This window comes from Acanthopagrus latus, chromosome 21 (assembly GCF_904848185.1).
Source record: "Acanthopagrus latus isolate v.2019 chromosome 21, fAcaLat1.1, whole genome shotgun sequence".
Taxonomy (NCBI): Eukaryota; Metazoa; Chordata; class Actinopteri; order Spariformes; family Sparidae; genus Acanthopagrus; species Acanthopagrus latus.
In genome coordinates, this window is record NC_051059.1 from 25,106,137 (window position 1) to 25,125,522 (window position 19,386).

The following is a 19,386-nucleotide window of genomic DNA, read 5'->3' on the forward strand; positions in this document are numbered from 1 at the left end:
TTAATATACATGCAACCCAAAACGAAAGCAAAAACATTTAGGCGTACTGCTGCTGGAGTTTTACATTGTTCTACTGGCCTGGAGGTCAAACTCCACAGTCCACCCACTGATTGACTTATCTGCTGTTGAAGAAAGTGCGAGTGTGAAAATTAACATACAGTCACAGCTGAGTGGCTTCATACAACTCTCCCGTTTGTGCAGTGTACATATGAAAGCTTTCATACGGAGAAAATACCTCAAACAATGTTGCTCAGTACCTCCAAGAACAGAGCAGATCCGGTCATCATTCGGTCAACTACACCGGCCACTCGTCATCAAGAGGAAAATATAAAATATTGGTTTGTTGTTACACTTGTTGTCATTCAGTCAACCTCTCTTATGACAAAAGGCTCATTAGTATTAACTTCTGGAAACGTCCTGTGTAAGAAAACCGTCACACCTCGTATTTTTTCTAACTTGTGCACCGTCACCATGAAACTTTGGTTCACCAACTCGCTTCGGAAAAGCTGCGAGGATGTTGCTGACGATTTCTGACGATTCCTCCACCACCCCCCCCACCACCCCCTCTGAATTAGCCGCCGTGCATGAAGTGAACCTGCTGCTTTCTGAATGACTGTTCACAACAGTTGTTATTGAAGCGGAGCAAACTGTGTAAACAGTGGGCCAGTTACACCTCAGGTGACAGAGCAGCTACAGGCCTGCTGACTGTGCACTCTGTCGGTGTGTGTGTGTGTGTGTGTGTGTGTGTCAGAGTGAGACCAGTCATTCATAACCACTCCCCCCACAACACATACACCAACACACACGCACGCACACAGTGTCAAAACCCACAATAATACATGACAGCTCAAAGTCCAAGCCTGACTACGACACTGTGAGCATCAAACTCCTGCTCATTTTGTCTATTTCCTACTAAACCGTGATATTCTAATTATCATTAAACAACTTAAGATGTGTCATACAGCTTCATATAATCAAAAAAAAAGTTATTCTGATAGTATATTTACCCAGAGAGGAGATAACAGAGACTTTCAAGTTCACTACAATTTATAATTAAAAGCCAAAAGTTATCAGAACAACAGCTCAACTATTTTCATTCAAAACAGGAGTGCAAATTTACCTGACAGGTACTTCAACACATGGACTAACAGCTCAATCTAAGTTATTATGTTTACTAATAAAAGGTTTGCTTCAAACTTGCTTAAACACCTCAATCATTAAAGTAAATGTAGCTCAAAAATAATTTAAAAAATAAAAATAAAAATGCACTGTGCCTTTAAATCTGTAGAATAGACTCAGAGTACCGATGGCCACTTACCTCTGCTTTGGCTAAACCAGTCCATAACCAGTCCAGAGCCGGCTGACCATCCCATGCCGGGTGGGCGGGCGGGCGGACACACCGGTTACCACACCATACACACAGTCACACACCACACTGACACACACTCTTTTTGTATTTCCCCTGTTTTCTCTGTGCGATTACCTCCGTTTGTGTGTGTGTCATCTGTGCCTAATGACAGCTGACAAACTACATGCCACAAATCCTCTCTCACTCTCTCTCTCTCTCCCTCTCTCTCTGTCCCCTCCCCCATCATGTACACACACACACACACACACACAGACACACATATAGACACACACTCCTCCCTGTCTCCTCCCACAACACACACACATACACACACACACACTCCTCCCTCCTATTAGCCAATGTGCTGAAAAAACCTCCCTCTCTCTCACACACAGCCTTTCTAGATACTGAATGATTTACATGACCTGTTGTTCTTACATTTTGCTCTCACATTACATTCTGTGGCAGTGCAGCACTCAAGTATCATTTCTTTTTATTATTATTATTTTTTTAAACACAGATATTGACCCTTATAATCGAACTTGTGAAAAATAAGCTCAGCATTTTGAAAAATATATATATTTATTACCAGTTCCCGGCTCAGTGTCCAGAATAAAACTGTAAAATAGGGTCAAATAACGTTTACATTTCTTGTATACGTGCTGAATTTCAGGCTGGAAGGTGGAGGCAAGAGTGAGAGTCAAGACTGGGTTTTTAAACATTTGTAGACATGAAACCACTGGATATTTCTTCAAGTTGTAGGGGTTGTTTCTGTCAACAAAACCAGGTATTTTTAAGCTAAAACATGACCATTCTCTCACCGTTACCAAGTGTTTTATCGTGCCTAAACCTAGCGAGACCGTAAGCACAGTATAAAATAAAATGTCAAATTGGACCTAAGTATTAAGTTGCAGCATCAGGAAATGTACAGTTTCAACACATCAATCCCCGTTTTTTGAACACGAGCTTCACAACAAAGTGTGAAGACAGAAACACAAGTGAAAGTGAGAGAGAGACAGCGAAGGAGAGAGAGAGAGAGAGAGAGAGAGAGAGAGAGAGAGAGAGAGAGAGAGAGAGAGAGAGAGAGAGAGAGAGAGAGAGAGAGAGAGAGAGAGAGAGAGAGAGAGAGAGAGAAGGGTAATTTCAAAAATGACAAAAGCTGTGAGTGCTGGTGGGAGCAGCTGTGCTTCACAGGTCGCTCGCGCACACAAACACACACACACACACACACACACACACACACACACACACACACATCTTCCTTCTCTTTCACTTTCCATGTTGTCATTCCAGAGTGTCCATGTTTGCTTTTTGATCCCGTTACAGTTACTGGCACCTTTGATCTGACCCCGGTCACATCTGGGTGCTACAGTGCTCATAACCTCACGTCTTATTTATAGAAATTATTTAGAGAGTGATCACTGCAAAATTCAAATTCACACATGTTGATGAGCCCTGTGGTGCTGAGCAGTAAAACACTTTACGTATGTTAACATCTCGGTTGCCAAGTTCATCTGAATGTTGGATTTTATATTCTGTTTTATATGTCAAACCCATTTAAGTTTTACACCTTTAAAAAAAATCTTCATCATTGACCGAGAAATGACCTTTGACCTTTTCCATAAAATTAACTCGGGGTCATGACCTCAAGGCTGTGACAGGCAGACAACTGACATCATTAACTTGTTCACTACATAAACAGCTGAAGTATTCCAGATTTGTTTGTGTGGTTTTGCAGAGCTGCTAACCCACTTTGTGATCAGGATCCATTAAAATATATAATATTTCAAACTGGCACATTTATATAATCATCATTATCAAATGTGCTGACTTACCTTATATGCAAAACATCTTGGGTAGACCTCCACAAAGGGTTACCTTGTGACATCATTCAGTCCTCTCTGTAAGACACACAAAACAAGAATAATGATTGAATGGTGAAACAAATAATACACAAATGCTGCATCCTAGACCTCCTGTGATACGATTCAGCAGCAGACTTTCATCAACAATGTCAATGTAAAGATGTTTGTACGTCCTTACTTTGCATGTGAGGCTTTCTGTTTACTCTCGGACCCCCCAGCTGATATAACCCTGGTGTCATCGCTGGTGTTATTGTCTCAGGAACATTCTCACAGATTGTTGTCACGGGCTGAGCAACACTTTCCAAGAACAGTAAACTAACTTTGGTCAGTAAAAAAAAAAAAATTGGTGGACTTTCCCTTTCACGCTGAATGTATAGCGGATGAATCATGTTCAGTTTCCAGTATCGACTCACCGCAGGAGTCGATCCGTCATCAAATACAACTCTGGGCCACACCCGGGATCAAATGTATGTCAAGTAACGCTGAAGAGTTTTCCACAGGTTAAAAACTCATTCAGCAGAATTTCACCTCAAACATCACCCAGTGGTAATGCTGGATGTCTCACTCTTTCCCACAATAACAAGAAAACCTGCTGCTTTTTCCGAGACACTGACCCTTCCTGGGAGGACGATTCAGAGAGTTTTGAGGCCTTTTACACACTGTGAGGTTGACCCGGGCCAGTGTGGTGCTGGTCCAGGTTCATCGAGTTCCCACTGGCTTCGGGTTCACATTCGCAAACATCCTATTTTACAAAACCACTTGTCTTGAATGCCTGAGCTGGAAAAGTATGTACGTTCAACTTTTATTTTTCCATGTTGCTGACGAACTGGGTCTCCACCGAAAAGTCAGATCACATTTCTGTGTTGCTGTGCCCTCGAGCAAAGACAGTCAGCGTCTACCTGCTCACTGGGTGTCAGTCAGTCAATCTGCTGTCCCACCTTGTTTTATGTAATCAAGCAAAAATCCATCTCTTCAGGAATTATCAAGCATCACATGCTCTCCTCAGTGAATCACATCCTCTCTCCCACCACTTCCCTCTTCATGTAACACAAATGTCTTGTAAGAAAGGTTACTATGACTTTGACCCTGCTTATTGCCATTTCTGGTTTGTCATGTTCTTAAAGTGACGCTTGTTACACTTTTTGGAAGTCAAGACCTTCAGATAAATGTCTTTTCCTGAAGTCTGATAAGTGACATTTAAAATATCAAGGGTGAGCTTCTCATTCAGCCTAATAAACTGGAATATTTATCTTTAGGCACTCACTGTAGATGTTGTTCTCCTCATGAGGTTAGCATAGTTGCTACACATTTGCACAGTACTTGGTTTGATGACGATACACTGATGTCAAAATGCAAGATGTCAAACTCGAAGTTTATTAATCTGATTTATTTGTGCAGTGCAGTGGTGAGGTTGCAGAAGAGCGTGACCTGCCAAATCAGAACAGCTTAAAAAGGTGCAGTCTTTAATGTGCTCGTTAGCACAGTGTGCGTCGGCGTGATGGGATGGGAAGCATGACTGTAATCAAGAGCATCAAATGAAAAGTAGTAAAAGAAGAAGTGAGTTTTTTTTTTGTTCAGCTGCCAAATCCGAAACATCTGCTGGCTCTTCCCCCTGCTGTGCGTGTTGTTACTGAGAGTGTGTGTGTGTGTGTGTGTGTGTGTGTGTGTGTGTGTGTGTGTGTGTGTGTGTGTGTGTGTGTGTGTGTGTGTGTGTGTGTGTGTGTGTGTGTATAGGGGTAAGACAGCCGTCCTCTCAGGCAGTTGGACACAGCGGACTCAAACCACACAACACTTCACCATGCACCTGCCACCAATGAGAGATAGCTGCATATGTGTACATGTGTCAGAGTGAGTGTGTGTGTGTGTGTGAGTGTGTGTGGGAGGGATGGACAGCTGATCTATGCCCAACTGCTTTGTGAATTGCACAAGCAGGCACAGATGCAACTACAAATGTTTTTTTTTTTTTTTTTTCCCTGCACACACAATGAGAGAAACAGGCCGTGATTCAGCTCGCTTTGTGCATTTGAAAGCTGTGACGAAGGTCAAAGACTCGTAACGTTTTCTGCAATAATTCCCAAGATAAAGACGTTCCTTCCTTCATTGGGACTCAGATATTCTTTGGTGAAATGGGGGTGGTGCTCAATCAAAGAACCCCTTCAATGAGGACAGCTCAGAACAGGCTTCTTGTGTTTGACAGTTAAAGCTAAAAGTGGGGGAGGGAAATGCAAATAACTTAATTACTGTCCCTCAGGGGAGTTTATTGTGTGATCGAGTCAAACCGAAAAACAATTAGCCATCCGCTCTTGCAGTCACAAACAATGTCAATGAGATCTCTTTTTTTAATTAATTGGGGTTTTGTTTCAGCTCTTTGTTTCAGAGGAGCTACTTTTCTCTTTTACCCTTTGCGTCATCATGTCAGAGTCCACGTTTGATTGACAGCAGGATGAGCCATTAAAGAGGCAGGAGAGAAGAAGTAAACAAACTTGTCTTGTTAGCTTCGATACTGACAGCTCAGGACCACACCAGCATCTAAACTAGCCACTTTTTTAACAATATGAAGTTCTATATGGCTGCTTGGCTAAATTAGCTATCTAGCAGTGCAGTTTCCTGCACTGTCAGCAAGTAGAGGAGCAGGACAAGACAAGACATGTTTGTTGTGTACTGTTTGTTGAAAATTAGATGTTAGCTAGAAAGCTAATGTGGGTTGTTGATGTGCGTGGCAAGCTGCTGTCTCAGCCTGTTCTCACTCCAAACTCATCAAATACGGCAGCTTGGTCAGCAGCCCGTCAAACAACGGCACTGTAAGTACCTGCTAGCAACATTTCTGGAGGTGTCGCTCCTGGGTAGCAAAACAAAGGAAGAGACAAGACTGCATGGGGGAACGGTTGGGTCTCGAATCAAGACTTCCATCCGGTAGACTTGACTTCAAATTCTGTCTTTAACAAAAGTTCAAGTTTGAAGCTTAAGATTACCAACAAAAGCTGACTTCTTCTGTTCCTAGATCAAGAACTAACAACTTTCCCAGTTGCACTCTTGATGCCTCCATCATGGCATCAAATGGTCTTTTCTACGACAACGACTGCATCGTGGTTGTATCCCTCTGCACACTCGTCAAGTTGCTGTTCATGAGCTACAGTGTTGACTAACCAACAAAACATATTTTGCAGAATCATAATGTCACAGTGAAGTTCACCTCTGACCTCTCGGTTAAGAAATGTCTTCGTCATTTTATCCTTTTAGACATCTGTGTTACTAATTTTGTCATATTGAGTAATGACCACAAATGTGTTTTGTGAGGTCACAGTGACACTTTACCTTTCACTATGAAAACCTAATCAGTTCATCTTTGTAGTGGATGTTTGTTCCAAATCTGATAACATTTCCTTATATAGTATATATATATATAGTGGACTTGCACCAAAGGGAGCAAAAACACATACAAATTCACACAGACACGGTCTTAGTAATGAGTCATTTTTTGAAACCTAAATAAAAAACCTTTCACTGTAAATTATGTGCATACGAGGAACTTTGGTAGACCTTGTATAGTCACACTGCATATACAGACACACACATACACACACACATAAATGCACAGTCTTTGTAAGACACAAAGGGACAGAAGAGTAAGAGAACCACAGAAAGTCAATGAGAGACACACAGAGAGACGGCCTACTTCCTGACTGTGATTAATTTGTGTTACCAAGCAGCTCGATGGTAACACAAGAGATCCGCAGCTAGACTGAAGCGCAGAGCTGGTTTACTGTACGACCACAGAGCAGACACTGACCACTGTGTCATAATCCCGACCAAAATCAAGGAGTGTAACAGCATACACGCTTCGTCTGAAAAACAACACATCCGTCATCTAATTTTTTATGGCAGTGTTCGATCAGTTAAACTAAGTAAGCCTCTTGTGCCAGACAGGCCATCACGCCGAGTGTGATTTCTGCATTGGTGGTTTTTGGACACGTCTGCCCAGTGTGCCGCTTTTTTTGTGTTTACCAATCAGTCGTACAACGAAGGAGCATTTGCAATAGGAAGCAGTGCCACATTTAGAAACCACTAAAGAAAACTAAGAAGAAATCGTAGCAGAAATGAGGAAACAGAAATCTGTTTCAATCGGGTGTAAACAAACCACTACATCACCACTACCAGAAAAAAATGGATTGATCAATGTAAATGGACGGGATGATAACAAGAATTAATTTCTCTACGCTCTGCTGGAAGACACGCTCAAACTCCAGGCATTAAAAACAAGATTTGGAAGGTGTGTGTGTGTGTGTGTGTGTGTGTGTGTGTGTGTGTGTGTGTGTGTGTGTGTGTGTTAACTCATCTGAGAGCCTCTGTGACTTAACACCCTTAAGACTCCTCAAAAATGACAATAAGAGTGATTCAATGATCAGCCTGGCTTTTCTTTTAACAATTGTACTTTATCTGCGAACACCTCACAGCATGCACCCTCCAGATGTGTGATGCTGAAATCAAAACACAACAAACACGCTTGTTTCGGTCTCAAAGCTGCTCTGACTGGATCTGTGAAAAAAGAGAAGTTGTCTGCAGACTGAAGTTTAACTTCTTCTGAGGATATCCTGATGCAAACATTGTAAACTTTATGGAAACTTAATAGATTGAATAAAGTTTGCATACTGAGTTTTCAGTGATTCAGACTACTGTCTGAAAATGGTATGAGCATAACTTTTGGACTATCAAAATTAAGGATTACCATGAATTTTGGCAGCAATAACCACAACAATGCCTCTCTGATTTGCTCACTTCCCTCGCTGTCTTCTTAGAAACAACGTCCTGCAGCCAAAATGCAGTGACGAAAACCACAATTAGCTCTGGCCATGGCCTACGTTTGTTTGCAAAAGCTTGTTATGCTATTAGCTTGTATTATCTGGCTAAAGGCCGGTGGACTCTCTCTCTCTCTCACTCAGCTCTGCTGTCACAGTGCTGGAGAATTACAGCCACCGTCAAGTCCAGCTAACCAAATTAGCACTTGTTATGCAACCTGCCAGACTTGGCTCCTAGGTCTGCTGCTTCAACCCTGCACAGCTTTCATTACAGCTTGTACATAGGAAGGACCTGCTGACTGCTGCAAAGCTGACTGTATGTCATGTCAGGTTAAAGTCATGAGAAGACATGCAAAAGAAGCTTAATATAATGCTGCTTTTCAGAGAATTAGTCATGTCACGTCAGATGTTCAAACTTTCTGCACGGAAAACTACAACACAACATCGCAGAGAGTCACAATTGAAAGCAACAGAGTGAATTTGGTAAGCCACCGATTCGAGCAGTGGAGCTGATTTTCTATAATACTACACTACTAGTCTAAACCGCAGCATCGCTTTGAGTTGATCTATTACTAGTCCATGAAGAGCAGCAGGCTCTGAGGCCAATTTGACAGAGTGCTGTGGACAGGTGTTTTTCTAATAGGATCAATGTTGTTGTTTCAAGGCAACACCTACGCACTGTTGTGCAGACTGGGAACTACAGCTGCAACTAACGATTATTTTCAAGATTAATCGTTGTATCGAGTCTATAAAATGTCAAAAGTTTTTGAAAAATGTTCACCACAATTTCCCAGAGCCCAGGGAGACGTCTCTCAGTCTGGAAACTTAAGTTTTATTATCAACTCGAATCAACTATTTCTGGTGCTACTTAATTCCAAGTCTTCAGATTTATATAATATATGTTAACTAAAAGGCATTACTTATGAAAACTGATATAATGTGTCACACACCAGCTGGTACGTGTGTGTGTGTATATATCCTGTCACTGTAGGTGCAATCTATTATTTAAGAACTGACCAGGATCAACAGGATCAACCTACAAGACCTCAGAGGTCCGTCAGCTCTGCTCTGTTCAGCATTTCCAGAACTAAAAACTTGGTGAAACAGCTTTTAGCGACACCTACACATACTGTAGATCCTGCCATCACCCTGTATGTGCTGGCATATTTTGCACTCTGCATCATATTCTGTTATATGAAACTCTCACTTTCCCTTCACATCTTTTTTTTTAGTGTTTCTGATATATCTAAAGTGAGTGCACACACCTTTCAAGGTGTAGCTACATCTCAGCTGCATCACCTTGTCTACTACAGCGCGACTGCTGCTTTTGAAGTGAGAGCGCTCCTCTCCTCGTCTTGACTGGCTTTGAAGAACCAACAGACTCCGGCACGATGAGATAAAACCTCTGCGCTTTGTTTGGTGCCTCTTGTGTGCTTTATATTACGACTAGAGATCAACAAATAGCTTTATCTGAAAGGAAGCGAAGCCTCTCGGCAAATCATAACAAACTTCACAAATCCACTAGAATATTTGGCAGATGTTTTCAAAAAAATGTTGAGTGTTAAGACTATGAAATTATTCAAATTACCCAAATGAATGTGTTGCACATAGAATATCTGTACTGCACTTCACATATATATTGTAAGCACATCCTCAAATTAAATTTTGCTGAGTGAATATTATAGTAATTATAGACTCCAGGCGCTACAGGAGGCTGTCGGAGGAGTCACGACATGGCTGTGCATGTGTGTGTTGTCTGTGTGGTGCTGGTTAATTAGAGCACTTGGTCCCAGGAGGATCAGACCTGGAAGACGACTGTCTCTGCTACGTGACAGAAAGCCAGGTGGCAGAGTGTGTTTGAGTGTGTGCGTGATAAACTGGTGGCAGTGAGAAGAGCCAGACGTAAACAAACACAGTAGAGAAGCACGCACACACCAATGGCAATTAATTTTCAATCTGATCGAGGGGGACAGTGTGAAGTTGGTAAAACATCTTCGTACTTTTCACCTTCTTTTATGTTTGCAGCCAATCAGACGCTTCATATCAGACAGAACCACTTTGCACGTGTCAATAAAGACCCACATGAACACACATCTTATCTGATCACTTTATGTAGCATCCATGTTAACAGTTACGATTGAAAAAAATACTGTTCGTGTAAACCACAGACATTGTGCCACTACCTTCGTGTCTGTCTATCTGATTCCCGAGATTACTATGACTACAATTCAATTCCCACATGAAGTCACTGGTTATTTAAACAGGAACAGAAAACAGCAGAGCAAGAATTTGATGATTTAAAAAGACGTGCACATGTGTTTCTTTAGCATGGATTTGCTTGCTGAGGATAAGACCTGGTGGAAAACCTGCTGTGGAGAAGTGCACAGTCAAGCCTCTGCCCTTCCTCCTCCTCCTCTTCCTCCTCCTGCTGTTGTCATTGGTCAGGGCATTATTTGAGCCCTCACGTGGTTCAGTAAATTCAAGCCACTAAGAATCCCTCACTGGGCAGGCTTCCAATCTCATGTTAAGATCTTGGTCTTAAATACATTCCTGCACTCTTGCTGCAGCTCTATAAGGTAGTTTTGGTACTGAAATGGTGTTGAAGCACACTGGCATTTAACACTACCATGGTACATTAAAGTGGAGTTGATCAAATCATAGAGAGAAGTCGTTACTATAATAGAAAAAAGAAAACAAGCATACACAATGTTTGTTTCATGTTACTGAACTGGCAAAACAAAAAAAGGCAACACAGACTACAGAAATCAACTCCCAAAAATGGACCAGACGACCCGGCGCACATGTTGCAATCCTTTACAAAGTTCACTTTGGGGTGCGGGAAAGAGCAAATAAGCTTTAAAAGGGCCAAAAAATCATGAGTCCAGCCCTCAAAGATAACAAAACCAGAGGAGTCCGATGGCACCAGTCACGTAGGCAAACTTACAGGTTCTCTGACGGAAACATACCAGCACAACAGCAAACAGAGACAAACCAGCACCACAGCAAATAAAGACAAATTCCTGAACCTGCGCTGGCAAAGCACTCCCTGACTGTTAGACAATAAGGTTTGAGATCCATTGTACTCCTACCCTATTCTTTTAAACCTCAACAGCACGTTAAGGCACAGTCCTGCAGCTCCTCCCATGCCATGTTGCTTTCAAGTCCAAAAAGAGAGCACCAAGTGGTCAACAGGGAGTGGGAGATATTTCAGAGTAAATTAATTCCACTTTTTCCGGGATCCATTTTATATCATTGGTTGTTTGACACTGTTTACTACTTCTGACCTGAAAAAAATTGTATGTATTATGCATCACTTCTCATCACTGGCCAGGGCATAGTCAAGTTCACAAGCATTAACAGGAAAAGGGGCGGAAGCTGGCTGATTCACTCTTCAAAATATGAGCATAACTAAAATGAATATACGCACAATACACCAATACCACTTAAGTAAAATATTGTTATAATGACTGCTGGTTTCTTGTCTATAGCTGCTATTAAATTGGTTGTAACTCAATAAACAATCCTGTGACATTGCATATATTTTGAATTTCTACATGCTCTATCGTAGACAACTGTACTTTCATCCAAGAGCTTTCTTCAGTCCCAGAAGAAGAAGAAAGTCTCCTGGAGAAGTGAAACGTCTTGAAGAAACTGAAACGAATATAGCTGTTAACGATACAGCACTTAAAACTACCACGACCTGGCACATTTATTTTGAAGGTTCCTCTTTAGCAGCGTTGACACAATAACAACAAGATAGGTGCTAGTAAGCTGGAAATTGCACATTCAGGCCCGGATAATACATCTAAATTAAATGAGAAATACGAGTAAATCTGAGGAAGAAATGGCTAAATAAAAATGTATTCGTTTTATTTTGAGCCCAACAAAACCGGAAACGCCCGGCTATGCTAACCCCTCTTGACGGTTAAGATGATTGAGGAAGTCCGAGCAATATCAACCGCGAATAAGTCAAATATTTCACCGTGAAACGACTCCGTGTTCACCTCAAATCACATAAACACGTCTAAAATCATCAGAGCCTTTCATTTTGGGGTCTTGACATGCGACTTTGACGACAGCAGAAAGCGAAATTAAAAAAAACGACCCGAAGTTAAGCTAACGTATTCGGGGGGTTCAGGGCTCTCGTAAGCCCCGCAGTTGTCGCTTCTCTCTCAGCTTTTAACGTCAAACTGTCAAAGTTAAACAGCAAAGTCCTGTTTTAGGATGAGCACTTATCACACGATGTTTGAACACGTTAAACAAACGCCAGCACACCAGCCTTTACTTCTTTTTATTTATTTTTTTTGCGTGCTTCCCACGACAGACTTTTAAACAGATAACCCGACAGAAAGTAGCATTTTTATCCGTTTAGCTAGCGAGATTTCCTTTCCTTCCTTTCTTTTTTTAAGCCAACAGCCCGGTTCGATGCTGGTAGCTGTCAGTCTCCCGTGTGTACAACCTCTAGAAGAGGATAATATAAAAAAAAAAAAAAAAAAAAAACACACACCATGGAAACAACCTGCACGATAAATACCGGTCGACTCTAGCGTAATTTCCCGGACACAACTCCTTTAAAACCTTACAGTATATGTTCCTGAACGCCACACAAGTGTCATAACGGTCATGTCGCGAGGCTGTTTAAGAGGAAATAAACGCCGCGTAAAAGTGCGATAACCTCGGTACAAACTGTCACTTCACGCCAGACTGCAGGAGTAACAGCGTTTAATTTTTAGAGGGGGAGGTGGGATTGAAGGAGTCTAACGGAGAGAGGAAGGAGGAGGTGGGGGGGACATGACAGAGAGGAAACTTACCTGAGAGTTGACAAGAAGAAGAATGAGCTGAGGGTGCGTGTCGTGCGGGACGTCGCTCTGTCGGTGAGGTGTCGGTCAGCGGCGGGACGGAGCGGCAGCGGCGTCCAGAGCCGGGGCCGCCATGTTCCTCTGGCTCAGAGGCTCCTCGGCTGTTTATCTTTACCAGTAGACCCCCCTCCTCCTCCACCACCTCCTCCTCCTCCTCCCTCTCCACCTCCACTCACCTCATTAGCACACTGCAGAGCTGAGTGTCTCTCTACCATCCACACACACACACACACACACTCACACGCACACAGACACATACAAACTGCTGACAGCTTTTTAAAGGTGCAATATGTAAGAATTGGCCACCTGTCAAATTCATACTCAAAACAATTAACTGCTAACTGCTGTTAACTGTAGCTGCCCTTGGCTAGTCAGCTCAGTTATGCCACCAACATTAGCGGGTCTACACAGGTTTTTTTAAAACGCAGGTACACCTGATAAAAATCACCTGTTGACCCCCTTCCCACTTTTCGCAGCCAAGCTTGTGATTTTTATCTAAAACTTAAAGACATCATGTGGTACGTCCCTTGCAGAACGACTCGTTTCACTGTCATAATTTGAGCCACAAGTCTACGATTAAAATATTTTATCCTCATTGAAGTTTGCTGGGCGCTAAAACCGGAAGTTAACCACCTCGGTCGGCGATTCAGGTATTTTCACAGCTGGGAATTTTGAGTTTTTTTGGCTTGAAAACACAACGGAGCAGCTTTAATTGGAACCTCCAACGCAGAGTCCACTAATAAAATGTCCTTAATAGACCGCATCCCAGATTCCTTCTTTATTTACCCGTCACCACCGGATGTTGATAACGTGCCATCACTTTGCACGGTGTTGGAATTTAGCGTGTTCACCCGGTCTACTGCCGAGTCTGCTGACCTGGGTGTAAACGCCGAGTTTGAACATTCCCAGTGCACATAAAAGCCCGATCTTAATTAATCAATATTATTAGTTTAAGTGGGATTTTTGACCAGAGGAAAATGGGGTAATACTGTTTGACCTTTGGACCCGGCACTTGCTAGTTAGCATGCTAACTATCCCTGCAACACAATGCATTAACATAATAATGTAAAAACTGCCATTTATTCACATAATGTAGATAATTTTCGATCATTTTTGAATGCTTTCAACTAAAAATCTTACATATCACCCCATTTAAAGTGAAGTAAAACCTTAATAATGCATAATAATGTATCTTATCTTATTTATTTAGCTAAAAGGTTTAAAGCTCTAAAATAGTAGTCTTACCAAAACATAACACTAATATATGCATAGTCTATCATATCATAAGGATAAACTGTATCCTTCATATTTACACTTTGTAACTATCCTGTGCAATCATATGTATATGTATGTATAAATTGTAGTGATTTGGGCTTCTTGGTCATTTCTATAGCTTATATGAGAAACATGAATACACATGTATGTCTAATCTGTTTTCTTCTCTATTATTCTGTGTTTTTGATTTGCTTTGTCTTGTTTCATTTTCATGAATCATTCAATCATTTATCACCCCCTCTGCTTATGACTCTTATGTTGTTGTAACAAGGGAATTCCCCCAGCGTGGGATCAATAAAGTCTCCTCTCTTATCTACTAATATAATAATCGTGAAATGACAGTTGTTCTCACTAATTAAACACTGACCATATGCTTCTTTTGAATCTCAGTGCTAATGTGGGACCTCGTCAATGACACATTTGAAGGATTTCCTAAGATATTGTTATGCTCTGTAATAACTATTTCTTGCAGAAATTATATTTCTAATGCTTTGTTTCTCAGTATTACCCTAATATACCCACAATTCATTTCATTTGATTAGTTTATTTATGTTGATCTTCAGAAATATTGTAAAATGCTGATTGTATTTGTAGTTTCTGGCCGTATGTTATTAAAATGTACGCTAAAAATTTAAAGACAATCTCATTTCCCAGGTGAATAAGAACCATTACTATCACTCCATCTCATATTCTGCTCCCTCTATTCTCATATGACTGTAACATTCACATATTCTGATAATCGTGTATGTTGTGATCCACGACTGAAACCTTCCTCTGTAGTCTGACAGCAACCTCTGTGGCACTTTGGCTAAGTTTGCCTGAAACATGTAGGCCTGCAGTGAAGTTCTTTATTAAAAGTGGTGACGTCACTTTCAGTAAAGTCACCTGTCACCTCCAAAATATGGAGTTTATGTAGAAAAACAGAAGAAAATTTTCCTGCATCTGAGAAAAACAAAAATCCCCAAAACAGTCAAATTGCATCAGTGCTGTTAGTCACAATGAAAACAGATGAAGGTCAACCAGGTCAAAGGTTCTGATTATTAGTCATTGGAATATTAGATCATTTATTAAGTGCATTCAGCTTAGATTTGAGATTTTTTTTTCACAAACATACACTATTTCTCTTTCATGGACAGAAAATATTATTTTATAACTAAGTTAAGCAAACTCACATCCACATTCTTCACATTTATTCTTTTAAAACAAATATTTGTCATGTAATCTGCATATGTTTCAATAGAAGTGTGAATTATAATTTACCGCTTGGCTCCCAAAGAAATTATTTATCTGTCACTGCCACCTAGTGTCTGACTGTCAATGTGCACTGCCATAGTGTTCAATTATTAGAACTGAAAGGACAAACAGACTAGACTGAAGAAAAGTTTTAATAAGAAAGAGATAGAAATAATAATCTCCCCATGTAATGTTTCATCTGTGACAGTCAACAGTCGGAGAACAATGTCTTTATCCTACGACTGGCCTTTCTTTATGCATTAGCAAACTCATAATTATATAAAATCATTAAATATATGTGCATCGTTCTTTATAGTACATCACATATGTACAGACTACATGTCAGCAACTACCACCTCTTCTTATATATTGTAATTCATCTTATACTAACGTAAACTGTTGACAAAGTCCAGCAATAGCTACAGATGTGAAAAGGAAAAGAGGACAGGAAGAGTAAAAAGGACAAAAATGGGATTGTATACCAAACTCCACTGAGAGAGCAGTTGTTTCACTAAAAGATTAGCTTTCTAGGATTCTGTTTGATTGGTTTGGTTCGGGAACGTGGCTGGAGTTTGCTGTACATTTCAGCAAAGGCAGCAGGATTTGTTTGAAGTAAGAAGAAGTGCCACCTGAGAGGCTAAACTAAGAGAAAAAACCTTCAAGATGAAAGAAGAAAGAAGAAAACAACACAGACGAGCAGCGGCACTGTGGCACTTTGATCACATTTTAGGATGGGGCTGATTTTTTTCTGCCACGGGCAAAAATTCAGCTGACCTTCAGGCAAATTGTTAGACTTTGACACAAGCTGCAGCTCAGTCCTGGTGGGTTTAATTCATGTTCTTGCTCTCTGAGGCAGGAAACATCAAGGCAACAAGTGTGGCCACCATCCCTGATTCTCTACTTACAGATCAGTCAATCAGCATTTCTGAGGCATTCCAGCAGAAAGGCAAAGATCTTTGATTTTAATCAACAGTCGACCGGATGGATTTTCATCATCCTGGCCAATCAAAAGTGCGTTTCTTCTCCGTCTCTGTGGACATCACAGGTTGCTCTTCCATTTGATGTTCTGTGAAGATTCGTTCACTGAGGAAAGAAGAAATTTAACATTTGTACAGTCAGTGTGTGAATCACTAACAGTGTATCTAATCAATTTTAATGGACCATTATTTAATCTTAATACCATAAATAACATCTAGTTTGGTTGAATAGATCCTTTGACAAGTTGTATTTTTAGCAGAGGTGGTAAGAGGTGACATACCCACGACGATCTTGCCTTCTTTCTCTAGCTTCTTCAGGTGATGGCCCAGGTTCACATTAGCTGCTGGGTGCAGGTGTTCAGGTGTGTCCTGGAGGAGAAGCAGCTAATTAAGTTAAGGTGTACTACACAGCGGTAAGCCCTTGACGACAGGCTGGATAAAGCTTCAAAGCAGCAGGCAGTTATGTTCCCGACCTTGTAGACGATCTTGACGAGCTCCATGGAGGAGAACAGTTTTCCTGCTCCATCCTGAATGGCGGCCAGGATCTGCTGCTCTCTCTGGTCCCGGTGGCTGATGTAGTGTCTGATCTTTGATCCAGCATCCTGAACCACAGGGCCGTGACCTGCACAGAGAGCAGCAGCAGCACTTTAGACCAAACATCTGAGTGATTATAAGAATGAAGCATAAGACTTATATAGTAAAGGACACATGTTGTATATCAGAAATGTGAAGGAGCACGACTTTAAGTCCTGATATGATTAACCAAAGTTGATCAATAGAAGATTATTGAACATTATCTTTGTTAACATTGAATAGATATGAGGATTTGCTTGTTTTTTTTGTTTGATATTATTGTAAATGTTATATTTTGGGGTTTTGGATGACTGATCAGACAAAATAAGCAACATGAAGATGTCAGTTGTGTGACTGGAAGTGTCTTTAGAAAGAAAAACAAAAAAATACAGATTATCCAGAGAGCATTTCAAGACACAGAGTAGTGTACAAAATGTATCATGGTGTTCTCACTCACCAGGGTAGATGAGGTCAGCCTGAGAGTCCAGCAGGATCTTCAGAGACTTCATGTAGTCGTACAGATCCTCAAACACGGCCGTGCCCTCACCCAGGATGCAATCTCCAGAGAAGAGCGCCCGTTCCTCCTCCAGCAGCAAGGCCATGTGGTCGTCAGTGTGGCCCGGGGTGAACAGCACTCTAGGACAAGTGAATATTAAACATGACTCTGTTAGACGATCAGCCAGTGTGTGGTAGGATAAACTCCTCAACCACTGACACATTTTTTATCGAACTGTGTTTCTTACGTGCATATTATTCATGGAAATTGAACTGACTTGAGTGTGGCGCCTTCCGTCTGCACAACGTCTCCATCTTTGAGGTAAGTGAAGCTTTTGTTTCCGGCTGTTTCTCTGACTTGGCTGGCGCGAGGCAGTTTGCTGACTTGGATCTCAGAACCTACAGGAGGGAAAGCAGAAGGATACTGGACTGCTAAACACACAATGTTTATATACCTTCAACTACATCTCTTTTTTCTGACCTGGACACATTTTTGCAACTACCAGGTACTAAAGTGACAACAAGTAACACAGTTTGAATAGTTTATGACTCTTTAAGGTTTTTATAAGTATAATATTTTAAATTATTTCCAATTCAAATGATGCTGCAGCATCATTAAACCTCACCAGTGATTTCCCTGCAGATGTCCTCCACTCCACCCGTGTGGTCATGATGCCAGTGTGTGACGATGATTTCCTGGATGCCGGTGTTAAACTGCTTCAGTACCTTTTTCAGATTGCTGACGTATTCTGGCACGGCAGGTTCACCAGTGTCTATCAGCTCCTGGAATATGATGACACATTACAAACGACATCCATGTAAAGCGCTTTAAATGCAGCAGTTTGTATTCATATACAACAATTTTGCTAATTTACTGACTATTTACTTTGGTTTATTTTTGACTCTGCACATACACAAACCAAACATTGTGTATTTTTGTTGTTGTTTTGGGTTCTGAAAATATTTCCAAGCATAAACTGCCAACATGAGAACATTTTTTAAACGTAATATAAGGTTTTTTTTAAAATATACTCCATATTTTGAATATTTCCTTTATTGACAATATGCCGAAATAATCTGTGGATCCTAACGAATTAGTGTATATCATCAGTCCTGAACTGGACTTGATGTATTTTAGTCTACAAGCCAAGGAACACATAATTCAGTAAAAAATGAACGGAGTTCGGCGTGACGTCCTTTTCCATGCGCTAACAGTGGGCACACTGAGGGGTGCATAGACGTAAAAAAAAAATAATAATAACTGTAATGATTCTGGACCAGTTTTCGTTTGATATTAATAATATTCTGGTATATAACCTTCAATTTCCCAACAAAATAATCGGCGTTAGCATGACATCTGTCACCTTTCCCCGGTGCCGACCAGGTAGGTGTTGGTTCCCTGCAGGGTCATCGGTCCCGGGTTACAGCCCAGAACCCGGATTACCCTCGCAGACAGCTGCTCTATCCGGGGAATAATGGAGCTCATAGCTGGAGCCGATGTAACTTTAGCTAAAAAGTAAAATAACTAAGCACACAGAGGTAAAAGTCCGAGAAGAAAGGCTCGTCGAACAGGATGTGTGGAGGAATCCGCATGTCAACATTGTTTACTTCCGGTATGTCAATACAGCCTTCAAAATAAAAGCTGTGTAAAAGTAAAAGTCGTTCAGCAGCAGTAGTGATCATATTTTACATACATACTGTATTTACACATGACATAAGGACTCACAATTACTTTTATATTTTCTTTATTATTAATTACTATAAATTATCGAATGCATTATCACGTGACCGTTTAATATATTGTGCTTTTATCATTAATAACATCTATTTTTCATGGCTGCAATAACACAACATAATAATGTTCTAACATCCAGGCGTCTACTCTTTTCAATTAGCTTTTTTTTTTTTCAACAGTTATTTCCACAGCTGGTTTGTGGTGCAGTGCCCTGAATATTTTGTTTGTCT

General features: G+C 41.0%; 2 protein-coding genes across 6 annotated transcripts in view; both read right to left on the reverse strand.

Moving 5' to 3' along the window:
- LOC119011333 (nuclear receptor coactivator 2-like) overlaps nt 1-14,189 on the reverse strand; it is a 49,792-nt gene extending 35,603 nt beyond the window's left edge. For 2 of the 5 annotated variants that reach the window (XM_037084366.1, XM_037084367.1), the window contains exons 1-2: nt 12,821-14,189; nt 3,184-3,249 (exon numbers count right to left, since the gene is read on the reverse strand). The gene's annotated coding sequence lies outside the window, so the exon portion shown is untranslated. Of the gene's footprint in view, nt 1-1,318; nt 1,468-3,183; nt 3,250-12,820 lie in introns of those variants that run through there. The other 3 variants (XM_037084362.1, XM_037084364.1, XM_037084363.1) reach the window with 3 other exon arrangements.
- Nucleotides 14,190-15,174: 985 nt separating this feature from the next.
- Nucleotides 15,175-19,028, reverse strand: lactb2 (lactamase, beta 2). Its single transcript, XM_037084377.1, has 8 exons — nt 18,786-19,028; nt 18,281-18,287; nt 18,048-18,201; nt 17,700-17,820; nt 17,384-17,562; nt 16,827-16,975; nt 16,635-16,722; nt 15,175-16,459 (listed from the first exon to the last, which is right to left on the reverse strand). Exons 1-8 carry the CDS (start codon nt 18,905-18,907, stop codon nt 16,416-16,418), a joined length of 864 nt encoding a protein of 287 aa, XP_036940272.1. The 5' UTR covers nt 18,908-19,028; the 3' UTR covers nt 15,175-16,415.
- Nucleotides 19,029-19,386: the final 358 nt, after the last annotated feature.